At 44.1% G+C, this 17668-nt stretch overlaps 1 protein-coding gene across 28 annotated transcripts in view; it reads left to right on the top strand.

Annotated features, from left to right (window-relative positions):
- The window catches only part of SIPA1L1 (signal induced proliferation associated 1 like 1), a 363206-nt gene that overhangs the window by 301753 nt on the left and 43785 nt on the right, over nt 1–17668 (top strand). For all 28 annotated transcript variants that reach the window (XM_053224633.1, XM_053224634.1, XM_053224635.1 and 25 more), the window contains 3 exons: nt 1074–1343; nt 11902–12051; nt 16537–16661. In XM_053224633.1, coding sequence (XP_053080608.1) covers nt 1074–1343; nt 11902–12051; nt 16537–16661 — 545 coding nt within the window. The remainder of the gene's footprint in view (nt 1–1073; nt 1344–11901; nt 12052–16536; nt 16662–17668) is intronic.

A 17668-nucleotide genomic window follows, 5' to 3' on the forward strand; every position in this document is an offset into this window, starting at 1 on the left:
ATGATAGCATCTTAGATATATCGGATTAAATAAAAATTTAGTATTACACTCATTTCACCTGTTCCCTTTTATTTTTCTCACGTGGCTACCAGCTCGCATTATGTCTCTAGTGGGCAGAACTGCTTGGACTCTCCTCTTTCTCTAAAATGTTTCGTAATCACTCTTAACCCTTCCTTTCCCAGGCTCCCCACTTGCTTCTCAATCTCTGAAATTCCTTTAAGCAGAAAAGTCATTTTTTTCACTTAGTAGTGAAATTCAAGTGCTCAGTTTGAGTTAATGCTTCAGTGGGCATAGGTTTTTTTCAGTTAATTTGTCTGTCAATCAAATTAATAATGGACTGAACCTTCCTTGGCTGTTTGGGTAAAAGAAATGGAAAGTGGGTTCCACATTTCCTAAGGTTTGGGGGTGGGGATGGTAGCACAAAAAAGGGGCTAAAGCAGTAGAAGACGTTTTTGCCTGACATTAATTTCACTCAGGCTGCCATCTGGGGACAGTGCTGCTATGGGACATTTCTGGCTTTTGGGTTGCTGGGCAGGGAGTCCGATTTCAGATTATGCTTTGTTCCCTGGTGATTTTTTTCCCCCTCCTTCTGAGCTAAACTTGGCTCTCAATTTGGGTTTCAAAATGTAACCCCACTTACTAGGATCCCAACAAATCCAGTACCTTTTTGGGTCCCCAGTTCAGGACCCTCGATAATGGGTGCACAAAGCTGCTTGTTTCCTCTGAGGCCCAGTCATGCCCGCCTGGCTGCATTTCCTGCTCAGGCCGTGGTCCTGACTCTGCCCTTAACCTACCCCCTCCACTCACCCCGGTGACTGTGGGTCTCGCTGTTTTTTTAAGACTCCCTCTCTCAGACTCAATAGTTGAGATGCAGCAAAGGAAAATACACTCGTGTGGTACTTCCTGGGGTTCTGGTTTTTGAAAGGACGGTAATTATAGGGCCCGATGATTAAAAGACAGTTTGAAACAAAGAATGAAGTGTTTGATCCATTTTAACTGTTAATGAGAATCAGTGTGGTTCCACCCACAAAAAGAAGCAATATTAATTTTTCTTCTTTCTGTGTCCCTAATAGGAGTTGCTCTGAAACGTACCGCATGCCAGTGATGGAATACAAAATGAACGAAGGGGTTTCATACGAATTCAAGTTTCCCTTCCGAAATAATAACAAATGGCAGAGGAATGCCAACAAGGGGCCTCACTCAGCTCAAGTCCCCTCCCAGGTGCAGAGCCCCATGACCTCGAGGCTGAATGCTGGCAAAGGAGACGGGAAGATGGCTCCTCCAGAAAGAGCCGCCAACATCCCTCGAAGCATCTCCAGTGACGGGCGCCCCCTGGAGAGGCGGTGAGTGCACCTTCAAAGGTTTGCTCCGAGTCTGCCCCAGATTGAAGGAGCACCAGACCCACAGACACTAGCTTTAGGTGTTTCCATGGTTTACTAGAAATCAGGAATTGAAACAGATGCGTGCCCCGGTGGCTTTCAAAGCATGGGAGCATTCCAAAGCCGTGAGAGTGAAAGGGGGATACGTTCCAGCAGAGCATTCAGCTCTGAGTCATGGTATTTGTGCTTTGCCCTTTCATCTCCATGTGATAGCAACAGAAACCATCACTGCACGCTTAATGGCTATGATGGGCTAGAACTTGGCAGACGCATTGAGGTGACATTGACCATATTGTCATCTTTGATAGTCTTTGTCTCTTGGGGAGAAGTGATAGGATAGTAGCAAAAGAATGCAGATGTTTGGTTGGGTGTCTGTGTCACTTTGTTAACGAAGATTGTAAAAATTTTAGTAGCACTTGGGTGACTCAGTCGGTTAAACGTCTGACTTTTGATATTGGCTCCAGTCATGATCTCATAGTTTGTGATATCAAACCCCCACAGGGTTCCGTGCTGACAGCGTACAGCCTGCTTGAGATTCTCTCTCTCCCTCTCTCAAAATAAATAAACATTAAAAAAAAAAAGATTGTAAACATCCTAAATAATAGCACTGTGCATTACCTATGCTAATGAAGGAGACCGTTTTAATTCAGTAAGCTGTTAGTCGCCCCCTAGAAGAAGCCAACTTTTTTCTGTTCCCTGCCCTCTCCTCAACACTTCTGCTTGTCTTGATCATATCTCTGAATATTTTTGTGACCCCCACACTGGAGAGGGATCAGGAATCCCCAGAGTTGGGGAGAACTGTCTGTTCTAGGAGCTGTGTGGGGCAGAAGGAAGGTGGGAGCCAAAACGTGAGTCTGGCTCAGCTAAGCAGTGGAAACCAGGTCCAGCAGGTACAGAGTGCCAAGGAAAATGGGCCCAGCTACGCTTTCGTAGTCATAGATTGTTTCACGTTGGGAGCAGAAAACCTGGAGGGTTTTTGTGTTTGCTTGTTTTTGAAAATTTTTTTAATGTTTATTTATTTTTGAGAGAGTCAGAGATTGAGCATGAGCAGGGGAGGGACAGAGAGACAGGGGGACACAGAATCCGAAGCGGGCTCCAGGCTCCGAGCTGTCAGCACAGAGCCTGACACAGGGTTCGAACCCGCAAACTGTGAGATCACGACCTGAGACGAAGTCAGACGCTTAACCAACTGAGCCACCCAGGCACCCCAGAAAGCTGGAGGTCGTTTATCTTAAGTCTAACTTTTGATCTATTGCATAAAACACTGTCACTTAACTAGTTCAGAAATACTAGGATACCATGTAAAACTAATTCAGTAAAAACCACCACTACCACCGCCACCAACAAAACTAGCTGTCTTTTCTAAAATTGCTCACTTCATCTTGGAGAGTGATTTGTAGAGCTTTACTCTTTATCTCAATAAACGATAGAGCATGTGGACTCTTACTTTCATTTCTGAGGAGTAAAAACATCCAAGAGATCTCTGAATAAACTCTTTGTTCTACACATTCCAAACTTGGCTCTCCCCAAGGTGTGTGTGAACTAGAATGCATGATTTGGCCCACATTTTGAAAGATGAGCCTTAGGAAATCATTGTTTAGAGAAGGGCCCTTTCTTCCCCTCTTAATGCTATTTTCCTTCTCTTTCAGGACAATCATCAGATTTTTACAAGTTAAATTGTTCTGTGTTAATTTCTTTATACAGTAGTCCATATAAGAAAAGAACAGGATGTATTTTGATTCCATGTTGAATTTAATTTCTGCAACAAAAACTAAAGCTTGTTGCTGAACATCCTGACCTCAAAAGTGGAAATATTTTTTGTAGCTAATTATCATCTTATGATGCAGGCAGATTTTAGTGCTAGAGAACCCGTCAACTGTGTTATTCCCCAGATGGAGCTCTTCTCAGTTCGAGAGGTTATTTCTGCAGGTCCCTGTGTCTGCCGTTCATCTTAACCAGCACCCAATCCCCAGGGGAAGGGGAATCTGAGTGCTCTGCCCGTAAAACCATTGGAGTGGCCCTGGCACCCTCCAGGCTTCACAGATGAAAGTGGCAGGAGCAAAGGCCACCAGTGGTTTTTGGGGAGATATAACCTCTCAGGCTTCTGAGTGTCAGGTATTCTTGAGGACACAGGACTGATATTTCAGATCTTACGATGGAGAGCTTAGGTGACCTGTAAAATCTCAGCTCTACAAATGCAGGATATTCAAGTCACTTGGCTCATCTTTATTTTGAAATATGTGGTGGTTGGGTATTCTTCCTTTGTGTAAACTTAAAGAGTTGGGTTTCCTATCCCATCATTGCTCATTTTTAGTAATGCAGTATTTCTTTTTTTAAGTTTCCACTTGGAGTCACAGAGAAGAAGATCCTATTTGAGGAACTTTGTTTTGCTATTGTTTCAGAGATACTTAGATACAGAATAGACTCATGACATTCATCAGGGATACTTCCTGAGTCCTCCATGAATCCCCAGATTCGTAAATTTACCTGGGAGTATCATTTTCTCCATGAAGTGTAGTAAAACATAACTGAAAAGCCTCCCCTTCATGGTGTTACTGAGAACAGAGCACCTTACTGAGATTGGGAAGTGAGGCCCTTGGCTGCTGGGCTCTCCTCATGCACTCGACCTTCCCCCTCATACCAGTCCTGCCCTGTGGGACATTCACATTTGTACCTGGGCAATCTGTAGGAGAAAGGGACTCCTTTCAGATGTATCACAAATGGTCAAATTAAATGCCAGGGTCCACCATATCTTGAATCTTGCCTTACCGATAACAGCATGAGCTGAATACTGAGACCAAAGTATTGCCTTTACATAATTTTCCTTCCATTTATTTTCCTTCCCCAGGTTAGGTTGTATTTAACTGTAGAGAAACCAGCTGTATTAAGCTGAAGCCAGCAGCTCTCCCAAGTCTGCCCTGCCCACGTCTGCTACACAAATCTGCCCGCTCCGTTCACCGCGGCTGGTTCCAGCATGGTTCATTTCAGATGAAAACACAAATTGACTGCTTGTAGAAGTATAGTTTTTCTTGTATTTTTATGCAAGATCCCGGACTTAAAGGTCATTGGGAAGATTTCATTTTTTTTTTTTTTTTTTTGTAAATACTTGTGGAACAGAGTTTCCTTTTTCCTTTAATACCAAGGGCATGATTTTTATAACATACCAAAATGTGTTGGTGTTTGAGGTTTCTAACAAGAATTATTTCACTCAATTGTGTTCTCTATACACTGTTGAGAGAAACCAATGCAGTAAAAACAGATGACTCATTTGCCATCTAAATAGACTAAAGTCTAATTCTCTTTGGCTTAAATATATGAGCTTTATGCTCTCCAGATGGCCTTTTGAAATAGAATCTGATAGTATATGTGTGAATAGTATTTCTTAACAGGAACAATATTTATTCAACAAAAATAGGTAAGATGGGGGCACCTGGGTGGCACAGTCACTTAAGCGTCTGACTCTTAGTTTTGGCTCAGGTCATGATCTCATGGTTTGTGAGTTCAAGTTCTGTATCAGGCTCTACACTGACAGTTCCCTCTTCCTCTTCCCAGCTTGCACACGTGTGCGCACTCTCTCTCTCGCTCTCTCTCTTTCTCTCTCTTTCAAAATAAATACATTAAAAAAAGTAAGTAATATGATGGAATCACTGTTTTGGCCTCAAATTTACCTGGAGTGCAAGGGTAGAATTAAAACCAAAATTTCTGCTGTAGCACACTGAACTGAACACTTTACTGTGTTTAAACATAATGTGGGATCGGTAATAAAGCCCCAAACTGTGTTAATATGCTCTGAAAAGCTTATCTATTTCAGGGGCTTTGCCTAAACAACAGGCATCTTAGCATAAAGAATTTTCCTTTGTCTTTGTGTTTTTAGAGGAAGCATCGCCAGCCTTTATGCAAATATTTGCTGTTGGATCTGAGCCACTTGGGCACTTTTAAGTGTTACCTGGATGCCACCGTTCCCTGCTTCCCCACTGCTCTCAGCTCTAAGCAGCTGGATGGAGAGCATTTCTGCGCTTAGAGAGGTTCCAAACCAGCACCTCACAGGAAGCCCAAGTCCTGTGCCCCATCAGTCTGCGTTTTGAAGGAAGTGCTCTCTAAATGCAGTTCCCATGCCAATCTTCACTGTCATTTTCTGCTTTGAGACAGAGCAAGTACCCATGTAATCCCTCCTCTTCCTCTAGTAAGGCAGTCAGCTGTGGTTAGAAGTTTCCAATGTGAACTTGCACACCACAGGTGCTGTCCACCTGAATCATAGTTGTTTGGTTTGACTTGAGGACCCTTAAATCCTAGAACTTCTGAGCTTCTCTGAGGTCACTCAGGCTACAGCCCCTGCCCTCCCTGTTTCTTGAGCTAAAGCCCCTGGATGTGGTGTCTTTAGTTTATCTGACACCATTCGCTGCTCTGTCCTTCAGACTCCTTTTCCCCATCTTCCAAAACCTTAACTCCTGATTTTTTTTTTTTTTGGCAGCTCTTTGCACCTGTCTCATCGCCCCCTCCCCCCCAATTGTGTGTCCTCCACGGCTCCTTCCTCATTTTTCTTTTAATCCTATGCTGTGCAGTGTCTCAGAGTAGCTTGTTTGTCTGAGCTACGTCAGCCATCCTGCACGTGGGCAGTTCCTTAATGGTGTCTGTTGATCTCCTTTGTACTTGTCACATTCATTTGCCTGACTACCTACTGAACGTCTGCCCTTGGATGTCACATTAGTGGCTCATATTTACAAGCACCAGTGGGCTCCCACTCGTCCATCACCTCCTCTTTCTAGTGTGTCCCCCACCTCAGTGAACGGCCGTACCAGGTACCCAAGTACACAGGGCAGAACTAGCATTCGCGATGTAGCTGGTCCTGCAAGCAATCCGTTTTTATTTTTTGTTCTTTAGTGTCACTCTTAGATATAAAACTGGCTCTTCTCAAGAGGCATCCATGATGTGTGCCGGGCTGTGAACTTCTAACATCTTGCCAGCAGCTGTGACGTGATGATCCGTTTATCTCAGCGTGATGAATTGCCGTATTTTCCTAACCGGGCAGGGGAGTTATTCCTCGTTGTAAATTGACCTTGTCAGTGGAGGCTCATCGGAACAGGATCTCCAGGATCCAATCCTAACAGCTGACATGAAGTGTTTGGTCAGAAAGCCAGGGGTAGCTCTGGTTCACAGAGAACACAGTAGGAAGAGATAAAAAGACAGAGGTACATACAGTGACTTGAATTTGAATATAGTTTGTTCAAACTCTAGTCTGGATAAAGCACCCAAATTACATTACCTTGAGTCATTTAGAGAAAAAAAAAACATATTTTTTTTTATATATAATTCTGGAAGAATCCTGGTTGATACAGATTGCTAAAGACAGGTTTCAACTTGGTCCTGTTCCCTGGGTGAACAGCATTTTAACTGCTAAGTTGTGGTAAAATGCTGTGCTTAATTACAGACTCAAGTATCTAATTTGTCAGTCATTGCTGCTATTTGAAACCCTCTCTCTTGTTTTCACCATCATTCCACTGTTTGCACTTGGCTTACAGAGGGCCTTGTCTCCTTGGACACATTAGGAGTGCTGTCACTTAGGGGTACAAAGCAGGACATAATTCAACCTATACAGAACTACTCAGGAAAAAGTTTTGTCATCAGCTATTTGGATACTGAATGCTTTATCCATAACTTGATAAATTATAATCGGTTACAATCTGAAGAGATCAATTGAATGAGAATCTATTAATGTTAACACTGTGCGTGTGGCCCTGTGAGTTGATTTATGGGAAGGATGTGGTGGGGTGCAAAAGTTATTTTATTGGAAATCCGGATCTTGAGGGTGAATCTCTTCTCCCTTTTGTCTTGGTGTGAGAATGCTTCTGGAAAAATGAAGAACTGACTCTGATCTTGGACCATCTCTTCCTGAATGTCCGTTCCATTCAACTCCTTGTTTTCATCGCAGTGAAATGCATTGCATGTAAATGAAAAGCTGGTGTTCAGTGGAGTCCTGCAGACTATGGAGGCATTGTCTGTCAGGCTGGTGATCATGACTTTTTCAATTGCTGCATTTTTGTCATACAATCAAAAAGACCTGGTGTTTTGTTTCTGCAGAGGGAAGTGAGAGGGAGCTCCAGAGGACACTTAATATCAGTTACTTTAAAAACATTTAGTTATTTCTTGGCTAAAATTAACAAAAATGTAGGGAAAAGAATCTACCGAAATTAACACTAAAAGGTTTAGACATTTCCTTTCTCACAGTGACCAGAACATTCTTGAAAATTCTTACATTCCACAGAATTGAAAAAAAAACCTCACATCAGTTGAAAGATGCGTTCCTGTTCGTCCTCTAAACCTATTTGGGCATTAACATCCAGATGCTGGGGTTGGGGAGGGGTGTGGCATGGGCGGGGGTGCTCTTTAAGACTAGGAGGAAGTAGAAAGATCTCAGCTTATCTCAAAAGAGGAAAAGCCTTGTGATCTTGCTTAACTAAGTCTTCACTGGCCCCAGCAACCCTTAAAATAAAGTGGGTGGTGAGGGGGTGGAGATTCAAGAAGTCAGCCTGCTAGCTTCCTCTGTGAGCCAGTTTGGGGGGTACCCCTTTTCAAAGCACAGGACGGCACACAGCCCACCTTGAGTAATGACCAGCCGCAGGCGCTCCCTGGCAGAAGGGCACTGCCCGTGCCAGGCAGGCGGGACCTCTTACTCCCCAAGTGAGGTCTGTTCTCAAATAATATTTGTGTGGTAGTATCAGTTTCAGAGTATTTGAAAAGAATAGTAAGAGATCAGTATAAGAGCTAATTCTGAAAACTGTTTTGCCCGCCATACGTACATCTAGAGTCGTAAAAACATTTGGATGGCTTGCCATCAGTTTCTGGTTGTGTGTGCTGTGTGTGTGAACAGACAGAAAACAAAGCCACTATTGAGTTACATAAATGCAAAAGAAGGATGGGAGTGAATGCTGGCCTCCTGGAAATGCTGTTTTTTCACTTTGGGATAACTCCAGTAACCAAGTAGAATTTTCTGAGACATTTGCCAAATAAAGGAGCTAAGGTTGAGAACTAGCATGAGATTATTTTAAAGTAATGTTCCTTTTAGAGAGCAGAGTCAGAAAAACAGGCTCTAAATGCAATTGTAAGCTACATCTTGACTTTTCCTGTGGAATCAGTGGTTACTTCCTCACAGAAACAGAAACATTGTAACATTCACCATGCAGTCAATTCAGTGGCATTACTTGTTTACCCTGAAGAGAGAGTTTGCATCGGCCCCCAGATGTTAACACTGGCCCTGACCACGTATGTTAACATTAAGGTTAACATGGTACTTGGTTTTCATCTTTCTGTAACACCTCCTCCCCCTCACGGTGGGAAAATTCAAGCACCTACAAGTGAAACTGTAGTTGAAGTTTCTCTGTAGCCCGCGCCTATAGAAGCCAAAGTCTTAAGATAGAGAGGAGTGTGGTGTCTTGTTACATTTGGATCCACGCTGCTCCTTAATCCGTACCTCTTCCATTGTTTCAGAATAAACGGAGAAATTTGGGAGATGTCTTTATGGAAGAGAAATGAGATGTGGATTTTATGGTACCTAAGGAAGGGTCTTGATCTCTTTTTATCAAAACACATTACCGAGAAGTAGGGATGAGCTGGTGTCCCAAGACCCCACTGGTCCCTGACCCTGCCGTGGCTGCCCCACACATAGCCCTCTCCTAAGCCTGTATCCTCATGAGAGCACCACTGTGTGGCTGGTATTTCTCTGAGTCTGGGTGGCGATAACAGGAGGAGCATGGGAGCTCTGCCTCTTTCCCTAGCTTCTCATCCCGTTCCTCCAAGGGCCTTACCTGAGCATTCTCGGTGTGCACCATTTGGTACTACCTAGAGGAGCCATTACCAGCGAGTTCTCTTGCCATTACCTGTCAGACTGATGATATGCTCAGGGGTATCTGGTTATAACTCCAGCATCCCTTTTTCTCACATTGAAGGAAAGTATTAATTTTGAATCTGTTTTCATTGCTCTTAGTATAGTATCCACTAATTTTGGCACTTTATTATTAGCAGGCAACTGTTTTTCAACTGATACACACCCACCGTTAGTGGAACCCCTGGCGTAGGCAGCTGACGTCACTATTGGCCCGTCTTCTTCTTCCTTCTTCTTCTTTGTAATGTCTATTTATTTATTTTGAAAGAGAGAGACTGAGCGGGAGATGGGCAGAGAGAGAGGGAGAGAAAGAATCCCAAGCAGGCTCTGCACTGACAGTGTGGGGCTCAGACCCACAGACCGTGGGATCACGACCTGCGCCGAAATCAAGAGTCAGACGCTTAACCGGCTGAGCCACCCAGGTGCCCCACTGTGGGCCCTTAATCTGAACCCACCCGCACTGCTGATGTTCTCCTTCATTCCACAAACATGTATTAAGCAGTCAGAGCTGTAAAGATAAGGAAGTCTCAGTCCTGCCCCTTAAGAAGCAAATCTAGTTGTGGAGATAGACACACATAAAACTGTGCTAAAGGTTGTGCTATGTAATGGTGCAAAGAACAGACCATGTGGGACTCAAGGAGGTTCTAATTAATCTATGAATTCAGGGATATGATGTTGGAATTAAGCCTCAGAGAAAAAGGACATTATGTAAGAAAGGGGGAAGAGAGGCAGAGAGGGCAAGATGAGTAAAGGTATGCATTTGGTAGCTGAGTTTGAGAATAGGGGCACACTGAATGTGTCTAGAATGTAGGGTGCAGGGAGACAGGAAGAGGGAATGGAGAGGGGAAGGGACTTGAACAAGACAGTCCAAGGCCTGGAAGAGGGGGCCAGACATTCGGTGCTCTATTCTGTAGGCAAAGGGAAGCTATGGAGAAGCATGTGGGATGGCTTCAGATGGGGTAAGCAGAGCCTAGACTTTGAAGACCAGTTAGGGCCCAGGTGTGCTGATCCAGGCTAGAGAGGAGGGAGTTTGGAGGACAATCAGCAGGCTGAAGACCAGTTAACTTCTTAAGTCTGTGTGTTGTCCAGACCAGCACCCAGGGTGCCTGACACACAGCTTCTACTCATCAAAAGTTGAACTTAATTAGAGGAGTTGACATGGAAGATGAGTAAAAGGGACGGGGGAGATGGTTTCAAGGTGTTCAGCCTGAGATAACAAATACAGGAGGAGCAGGTTTCAAGGGCTGGGCCGGGGAATGGAAAAACCTGTTAGGTTTGATGAGGTTTAATTTGAGCTGCTATCGAGGCTGTTCAGTGGCGATGTCTAGGAGACAGCTGGAGATTCTGGGTTTGTGGCAGAGCGGAGAGATCTGGATTCTCAAGTCAGACCCGCCTCTTGGGTATAGAAGGATTTGAGAGTTATAATTTCAGCATCTGTCCTCATCCTTTCTCTGTGAGAAAAGCTTCTCGTTGGGATTCTGTTAACCCCTCTGTCAACTTCCCGAACCTGAAACCCTATCCTGCCCTGCTCCAGAAGGCACACAGGTTCGCTGTTGGAAAATTCTGGGTTTCAGTGGATCGGGTTCCGTCGCCAGGCTTCAGAACTTTAGTTTGGGTAAAAAGATAGCTTTTCATGTGAAAGCATTGACCGTGCAGACCCATTGCAAGCTGTCCTGGTAAGAAAAGAAAACCCGGCCTGCTCTGGGGGACACAAGTCTTTTAGCACTGAGCGGTGGATTTACAACCAAGAGGCTTGGCTTACCGAACGAGTGACTTCGATTCCTCTCACTCCGCTCTTGCACAGAAGTGCCCTGCCCTGCCACAGGAGTCGAGGGATTTGTGCCAGCGTTCCCTCTGAACCAAAACATCAGTAGGAAGATGTAGGTTACCCCCAGTCACAGGTGCCAGCTTCACTTACTGATGTCCCCGGGGTTGCCCTATTGTCTACTGGAACAGAGGAGGCAAAGGACAAAGTCTATGTCTGTCCTGATGACAGAGCTCTGGTTTCTGTCCCCAGAGCCAGTCAGCAGGGCGACCATCTGCAGAGCACACACCTCTGCTGGGACATCGCAGAAGTTCAACAACTGACGTTCTAGGCATTTTTTTTGTTGTTGTTGGAGGTTTTTATATGGTGATGCTCAGCCACATTTACAAATACCAAATAGCAAAATCTGCATATTCATTCCAGACTTGGAGTAACAACACCCCAAGACAAAGACGCGGAGAACGCACCGGCTCAGTGTGGTCCTTGACTCTGAGAGAACCAGTGTGAAAAATTGGAATTAATTGCTATGTTAATGTCACTGGGGCTCAGTTATCCTCTGCACTGCCATTCTAGGAAACTGCACAATCAATTCAACCTAATGAATTTTGGCAGCTTTTGGAAACATACATGTTGTTTTTCCCCCATTATTTTTGATGTCCCCTCACCCCACACCACCCCCCCATCTTCAAAGCCATTTTCCAGCTGTTCCTAAGGGAGTAGTTTTATGGAGAAGTTTCTTTTGTAGGCTTCCAGCTGGCCTCATTTTCACTATCTCCATGAAGTCGCTTTCTCTGTCGCATTGGTAGGATATTATCCGTGGTGCATTGCCTCGGGACTTCCCCTTGGACTGACTGCATATTTTTGGTTTGCTCTCGCAGGCTGTCTCCTGGCTCAGACATCTACGTGACGGTCTCCTCCATGGCCCTCGCGAGGTCCCAGCAGTGCCGGAACTCCCCTAGCAACCTGTCTTCATCCAGCGAGACGGGCTCTGGCGGAGGCACTTACCGGCAGAAGTCCATGCCCGAAGGGTAGGTGTGCCCTTGCCCCTCCGCACGCCCCCTGCCCCCCATCGCTGCCTTTCACCTGTGACTCAGACGTGCCTTGACCCATCTACAAAGGAGGAGCCAAAGGGGGAATGCGGTCAATATTCCAGATAGAAGATGTTTTAATGTCTGCTTCAAACCACTTCTCAGGAAGTGGTTTCTTCATCCTTCTCTAGCCTCCAAGGCCCCCGAAACAAAGAAATCAGACCTCATCACTTTCTGCAGTCGCGTGCACTGTCCTAGTCTTACGGCACAGATTTTGTCACTTCCTCTGAAGCACGCTCGGGAGCATGCTTCTTGCACTGGCTGGAGTTTGTGTGGCTGTTAGAGTAGGGGGAACCATCATCCTGTTCGAAACTTAAAATTATTTTTCTCACACTTTCAAAGGCTTCTGCAATCTCGGCCTGTGGTTGGTTGTTGTTTCTCATCTCTTTCGAAAACACGAAACACCCAAAGGTAACTGTTTGCCTTTGACAAGACATAGAGACTGAAGGCTAAATGTACCTGATTTGAGAGGCTACTAAAAAGATAGGAAAACAGAAACAAAAACAGACCCCAACCGACTAGAAGTTGGGAAGTAATTAGCAGCAAAATGTTATGTGACCCACACATGCCACCTTTGCCCAGAGCAAGAGTCAAAGAACTGTCAGAGACTTCCTGCTGGGGTGTCTCTCTGGGGAGGTTGATGGAGAACTCAAAACCATTTGAAAATCAAATGTGAGGCATTTATAAAAACCCATGTTTCTATTCTGAGTTTTCCCCCAAATACATTTTTAACAAACGCACACATGATTTGGTTACTTTTTTGAGATTTTTCCATGTTACAAAATAGTCAGGCTTACTAAGACTACCTTCATAATGGGTATTTTTTTTATCTTTAGCATTTGTTGGTTTACAGCTATTAAGTATGATTTTTTTGTTGTTGATGCTAAATATTTATATTAGAAGAAAGTAGGTAATAAAACCACTACACAATATGCTTGCCCCTCCTGCATCGCGGGGTCCTCCGCAAGATTCCCTGGGTAGTATATCTAAAATGCACATGTCTTCTCTTATTTACTTCAGTGACAATTAGGAAAAAAAAATGTATCTCTTATTCATGAGTTCCTGCAAAAGGTTTTATGAGTTAAGTATTATTATCATACCATACCACAAGTCCTAACCAATTATTCCTTGTTTCATTTAGTAGAATTTAAATGCCCTGCTTTTACTTCAAAAATAAGAATCCGCTGCAACTTTAGTGTTAGTACAACAACACTTGTTGTTTGTTAGTACAACAAAATATAAATGAGCTAACAACAACAACAAAAGCAGTTTTCTTATGACTGGGATACGCTTTAAACGTATACCAAAAATGTAAGCCGAAACCTTAGTGTTTTGGTGAATATTAAATGTCGGAAACATGGTTCCAGTGCCCACCCTACACAGTGTTTTCAGTAAGGTGGTAATTCTTCAACCTGATGTGTGATGCTAACCCGACTGTAGGTGGTGTTGAGGAATTTTCCCTTGTTTGTGAGGTTACCCATGATATTTGCCATACTGTATAACATCTTTTTTACCTGGGGTGATCTTTGACAAGAAGGTAATGATACGGTTCTTTAGTCTGGATCCCAGGCAGTTTTTGCATATATCAGTGACCCAAGAGACTGTCCATTGTCTGATTCACATGCACCGCCCATGGGCCAGGTTGGATTCTAAAGTTACTCTTACCAAGAGAAAGATGATCATGTCTACTCTACAACTTAGCCCAGTAAAAATAGGGGTGTACGAGTTGACCGTGAGGCAGGAGTGTATGTGGCCTGCTGCAAACCCATTAATACTAAACTTCAAGAAGCTCAGAAGCGTGGAGTAACACCAGTACATCAGATCAGTACACAGTGGTTGTCCACAAGTGTGATCTGCTCACTTGTCCTGTTCCCTCCGTTTCAGTGGGCCCAGTGTCTGCCTGTGTGCAGGGCGTGCCTGCCCACTCCCTGGTGTGGGGGTACTGAGACCACCCAGATCAGCTGAGAGGTAACAGGGTGACTAGTAATGCCCACTGCACTTACATGTGGGGGAGAAAGCACCTGCACCAGTTTGGTATGGAAATGAGAGATAGGTAGGAAACAACACTGTTGAAAAGACATAGGGTCTATTCTACCATCCTTGGAGATGTATTTTCGGGCCGCACGCTTTGAGCAATGTTGATGAGGCAGATCGTGGCAGAGGGAGGGATGACCTGGGTAAATGGAAGAGCTTGGAGATCACGGTGGGAAGCATAACTGAGGGTGTACAGCCTGAAGGCGAGAAGCACAGACAGAGGTAGGCAGGCCACTACAGCTTTCTTCCAGCACTCTTACATGAGGGAGGAAGCTTGTCCATGAAGGCAACTGAGACCAGTAAAGGTTGTAGAGAAGAAGTTTCCAGCCCACGATGAGGACAGGCTGTGAGCCTGCTCTGGAGAGCCATGGACCAGCTCGTGAGTTAGAGTTCGTGGTCACTGAATGTGCCTCAAGTATCAGCCAGATGATACATGCTTTTCAAGGCAGGATTTAAGGACAGCCTCACTTTGTCATTCATTTAAAACCAGACAGCCAGATTAAAAAAAAAAAAAAAAATAGGGGCGCCTGGGTGGTTCAGTCAGTTAAGCTTCCAACTTAGGCTCAGGTCATGATCTTGTGGTTCGTGAGTTCGAACCCCACGTCGGGCTCAGAGCCTGGAGACTGCTTCTGATTCTGTGTCCCCCTCTCTCTCTGCCCCTCCTCTGCTCGTGCTCTCTCTCTCTCTCAGGAATAAACATTAAATACATACATACATCCATACATACAACCAGATGGCCAGAAAAACATTTGACTTTAAATCCAGAGGTTTTAAGAGTTGTCTTTAGTTTCCACTGCTACCAAAAAGGAAGAACAAGATTAGAATTCATATTTAACTTTTATCTCTGTGCTTTTGTGGACATGTCTTCATTTATTGAAAATTTAGAATAAAATCATAGGGCCAGTTGGAAGACATGAGCTTAATAAGGACCCTACTTAGGGAGGAGATGGCAAAGATCATAATTAGTGACTCGTCTCCACCACCCTTTGCTGTTATTGTTAATGAAAATAAGCATTATTGCATCAAGTAATAAATACACACAAAGATGCAAACAGTTTTAGCCATTTTCTTCCAGCTTACAGGAAAGGCAGAACTGAAATCCACACACAGTCTTTGAAGGAACCACTCCTCCCCCCCTTTTTTATTAAATGAGCACCTTTTGCTGAAATTTTCGTAAATCAAGTTGCTTGTTTATCATAATGGAGGTAACTTTGTTTAGCAAGGCTTATGACTGAGTTTGTAAACAATGGTCATTGTGCAGAAGTAGCTAGGAGGAGGTTATAGCGGGTTAATGTTACAGCCTTCTCTGCTTCGCAAATGCTTTTATATAGGTCCTTCTCCCCAGATCCATATAATGGAACTGCCATTTAACAAATAAATTGAGACTTTGGGTGGGGGGCTGGAACTCAGATCCAGGCCTCCCTCCTCCTTGTCTCTTTCTCTTACAGTGTATAACTTGCTAGTTCTCTCCATGTGTTTATCAGTCTGTGGCAAATAAGACACGTATTGTAAGCATCCGTCATTCCAGGCTGTTAATCTTCTATCATATGGATTACTCATAAGCTCATTAGTAACCACACACAAATTTATAAATGTCCACGTAAGTCCTTGAATTTTACATTCTCAGCCTTTTTTCCTGGGCTCAGTTGGTATTTACTTTGCCGATATTGCTAATCAAGGCATATGCTTTAATTAGGCACATATTATTATTCTGCACAGGGCAAAATAAAACTGGCTCATGAAATAGTTAACTGTTCTTTCCAGAAATAGACATTTGCCTTTATGTATGCCAATGCCAGTTTACCTACTTCCAAATTGCCCTTCCCAAAAGGCAATTTAAAATGTATACAATTCAGAAGTGGTCACTCTGTAACGTAAACGATAGTCGTCTTTGTCTTTCAGACCTTAGAGCAAATGCTCAGAAAATACTTGTTCCAGGAATGAATGACTTAGTGACTTAGCAGCTCACTGAGTTCAGAGAAACCCCTGACATATTCCACTTAGAAGATGTCCACGGAACATTAGGACTGGGAAGCCTTTCCCTTGCCTGTGAATGACAGTCCAAGCTTGGCTACACGTGGGCTAGAAAATTTGGGTTTCCTATTCTATATTTCTTAGGTTAGCTTGATGCTAACGTCTCCTGCCCTTGTTTACAGTGTATATACCGAGCATACGTACCTTTCTTAAACAGAGTGATGTATGTTGACCGTAACACACACAGCTCTGGCCCCTGAGTACGCGTGCATAAGCCTGAGTGTACAAATGCCAACACGTAAGCAAAACCGGTAGTGCCTGTCACTAGGATTCAGTTCATTACACCCAGGACTGTCTTTCCCTGATGGCTGAGGTCCCTGATGTCGTCTTTGCCTTTGTTTGGGGGAATTGCCACAGGTTTGGAGTAAGCCGCAGATCCCCAGCCTCCATCGACAGGCAGAACACCCAGTCAGATATTGGTGGCAGCGGGAAATCTACCCCCAGCTGGCAAAGAAGTGAGGATAGCATTGCTGACCAGATGGGTAAGTGACTAACTCCTCCAAGAAGCAAGTTGCTATTACACCGAGGCGACTTTGGCCACCTCTTGATGACGTCCTTAAAGCATTCCGTTGTAGAAGACAGCGTTGGTTAACAAATGTGATTGAGAACTAAGTGTCAGTTCGATTATCTATAAGTGAGGGCAGCAAATAAGACGTGAGAGGAAAGTCCAGGAATTCTAAGTGGCCCCCAGTTTAAAAATAGAAAGGACATAGGAATTACTTTCAGCACCGAGATTAAAATGCCAGACTGCCAAACCACATGTGTCCTAAGCATCTCCCTCGACCCTTGCTTGTTTGTTTGTTTTTGCCTAGTATAAGTGCCCTTAGAGACTCGTTGGTATTCTTGATGTCAAGTTAAAAAAAAAAAAAAAAACAAAAAAAACTCTACAAAGTGGGAAAGAGATGGAATTGTTGTTCAGTCACATATGTAGCTTGGTTAGGATCTCTCTCCTCCCTCCTGTGGTATCCACCCCCCCACCCCGCCCGGTCTCTGCTATTAAGCTGTCAGCTGAGGACATGTCTTAGCAGCATAAAACAGCTGGATGGGAAAGATGTGCATTAGTGAGGCTTCATTTGGATTTCTGGCACAGCCCTTTCTCTCCCTACATGCAGTTGTTCTACGGGGACACTGGAATACTAGTTGCTGCAGCAAAATTTTCCCATGAAATAAGACTGAGTTTCAAAACAGTAGCCAGGGAGTTAGCCTCAGTACAGCTGGTACATCAGGGACTTGAATCTAGACCGTTGGGTGGGCTTTTTTCCCCCCTTTATCTTATCTCTATAGCATTACCATCAGTGTGGGGTAAAAAGAAGTGAATTTCAGGGCAGAAAAGGGTAAACTTTTAAGGCAAAGACCCATCTTTTTATCTTTGCAAACGCATTGTTTGTTCTGTTTTAATGACTATCCCCCGTAAATACACTGACCGTCATCGTCATCGTAGAAAGGAATGAAGACATATTTAGCTAAGACAGGAATTGAGGAAGAGAAA

This window comes from Acinonyx jubatus, chromosome B3 (genome assembly GCF_027475565.1).
Source record: "Acinonyx jubatus isolate Ajub_Pintada_27869175 chromosome B3, VMU_Ajub_asm_v1.0, whole genome shotgun sequence".
Taxonomy (NCBI): domain Eukaryota; kingdom Metazoa; phylum Chordata; class Mammalia; order Carnivora; family Felidae; genus Acinonyx; species Acinonyx jubatus.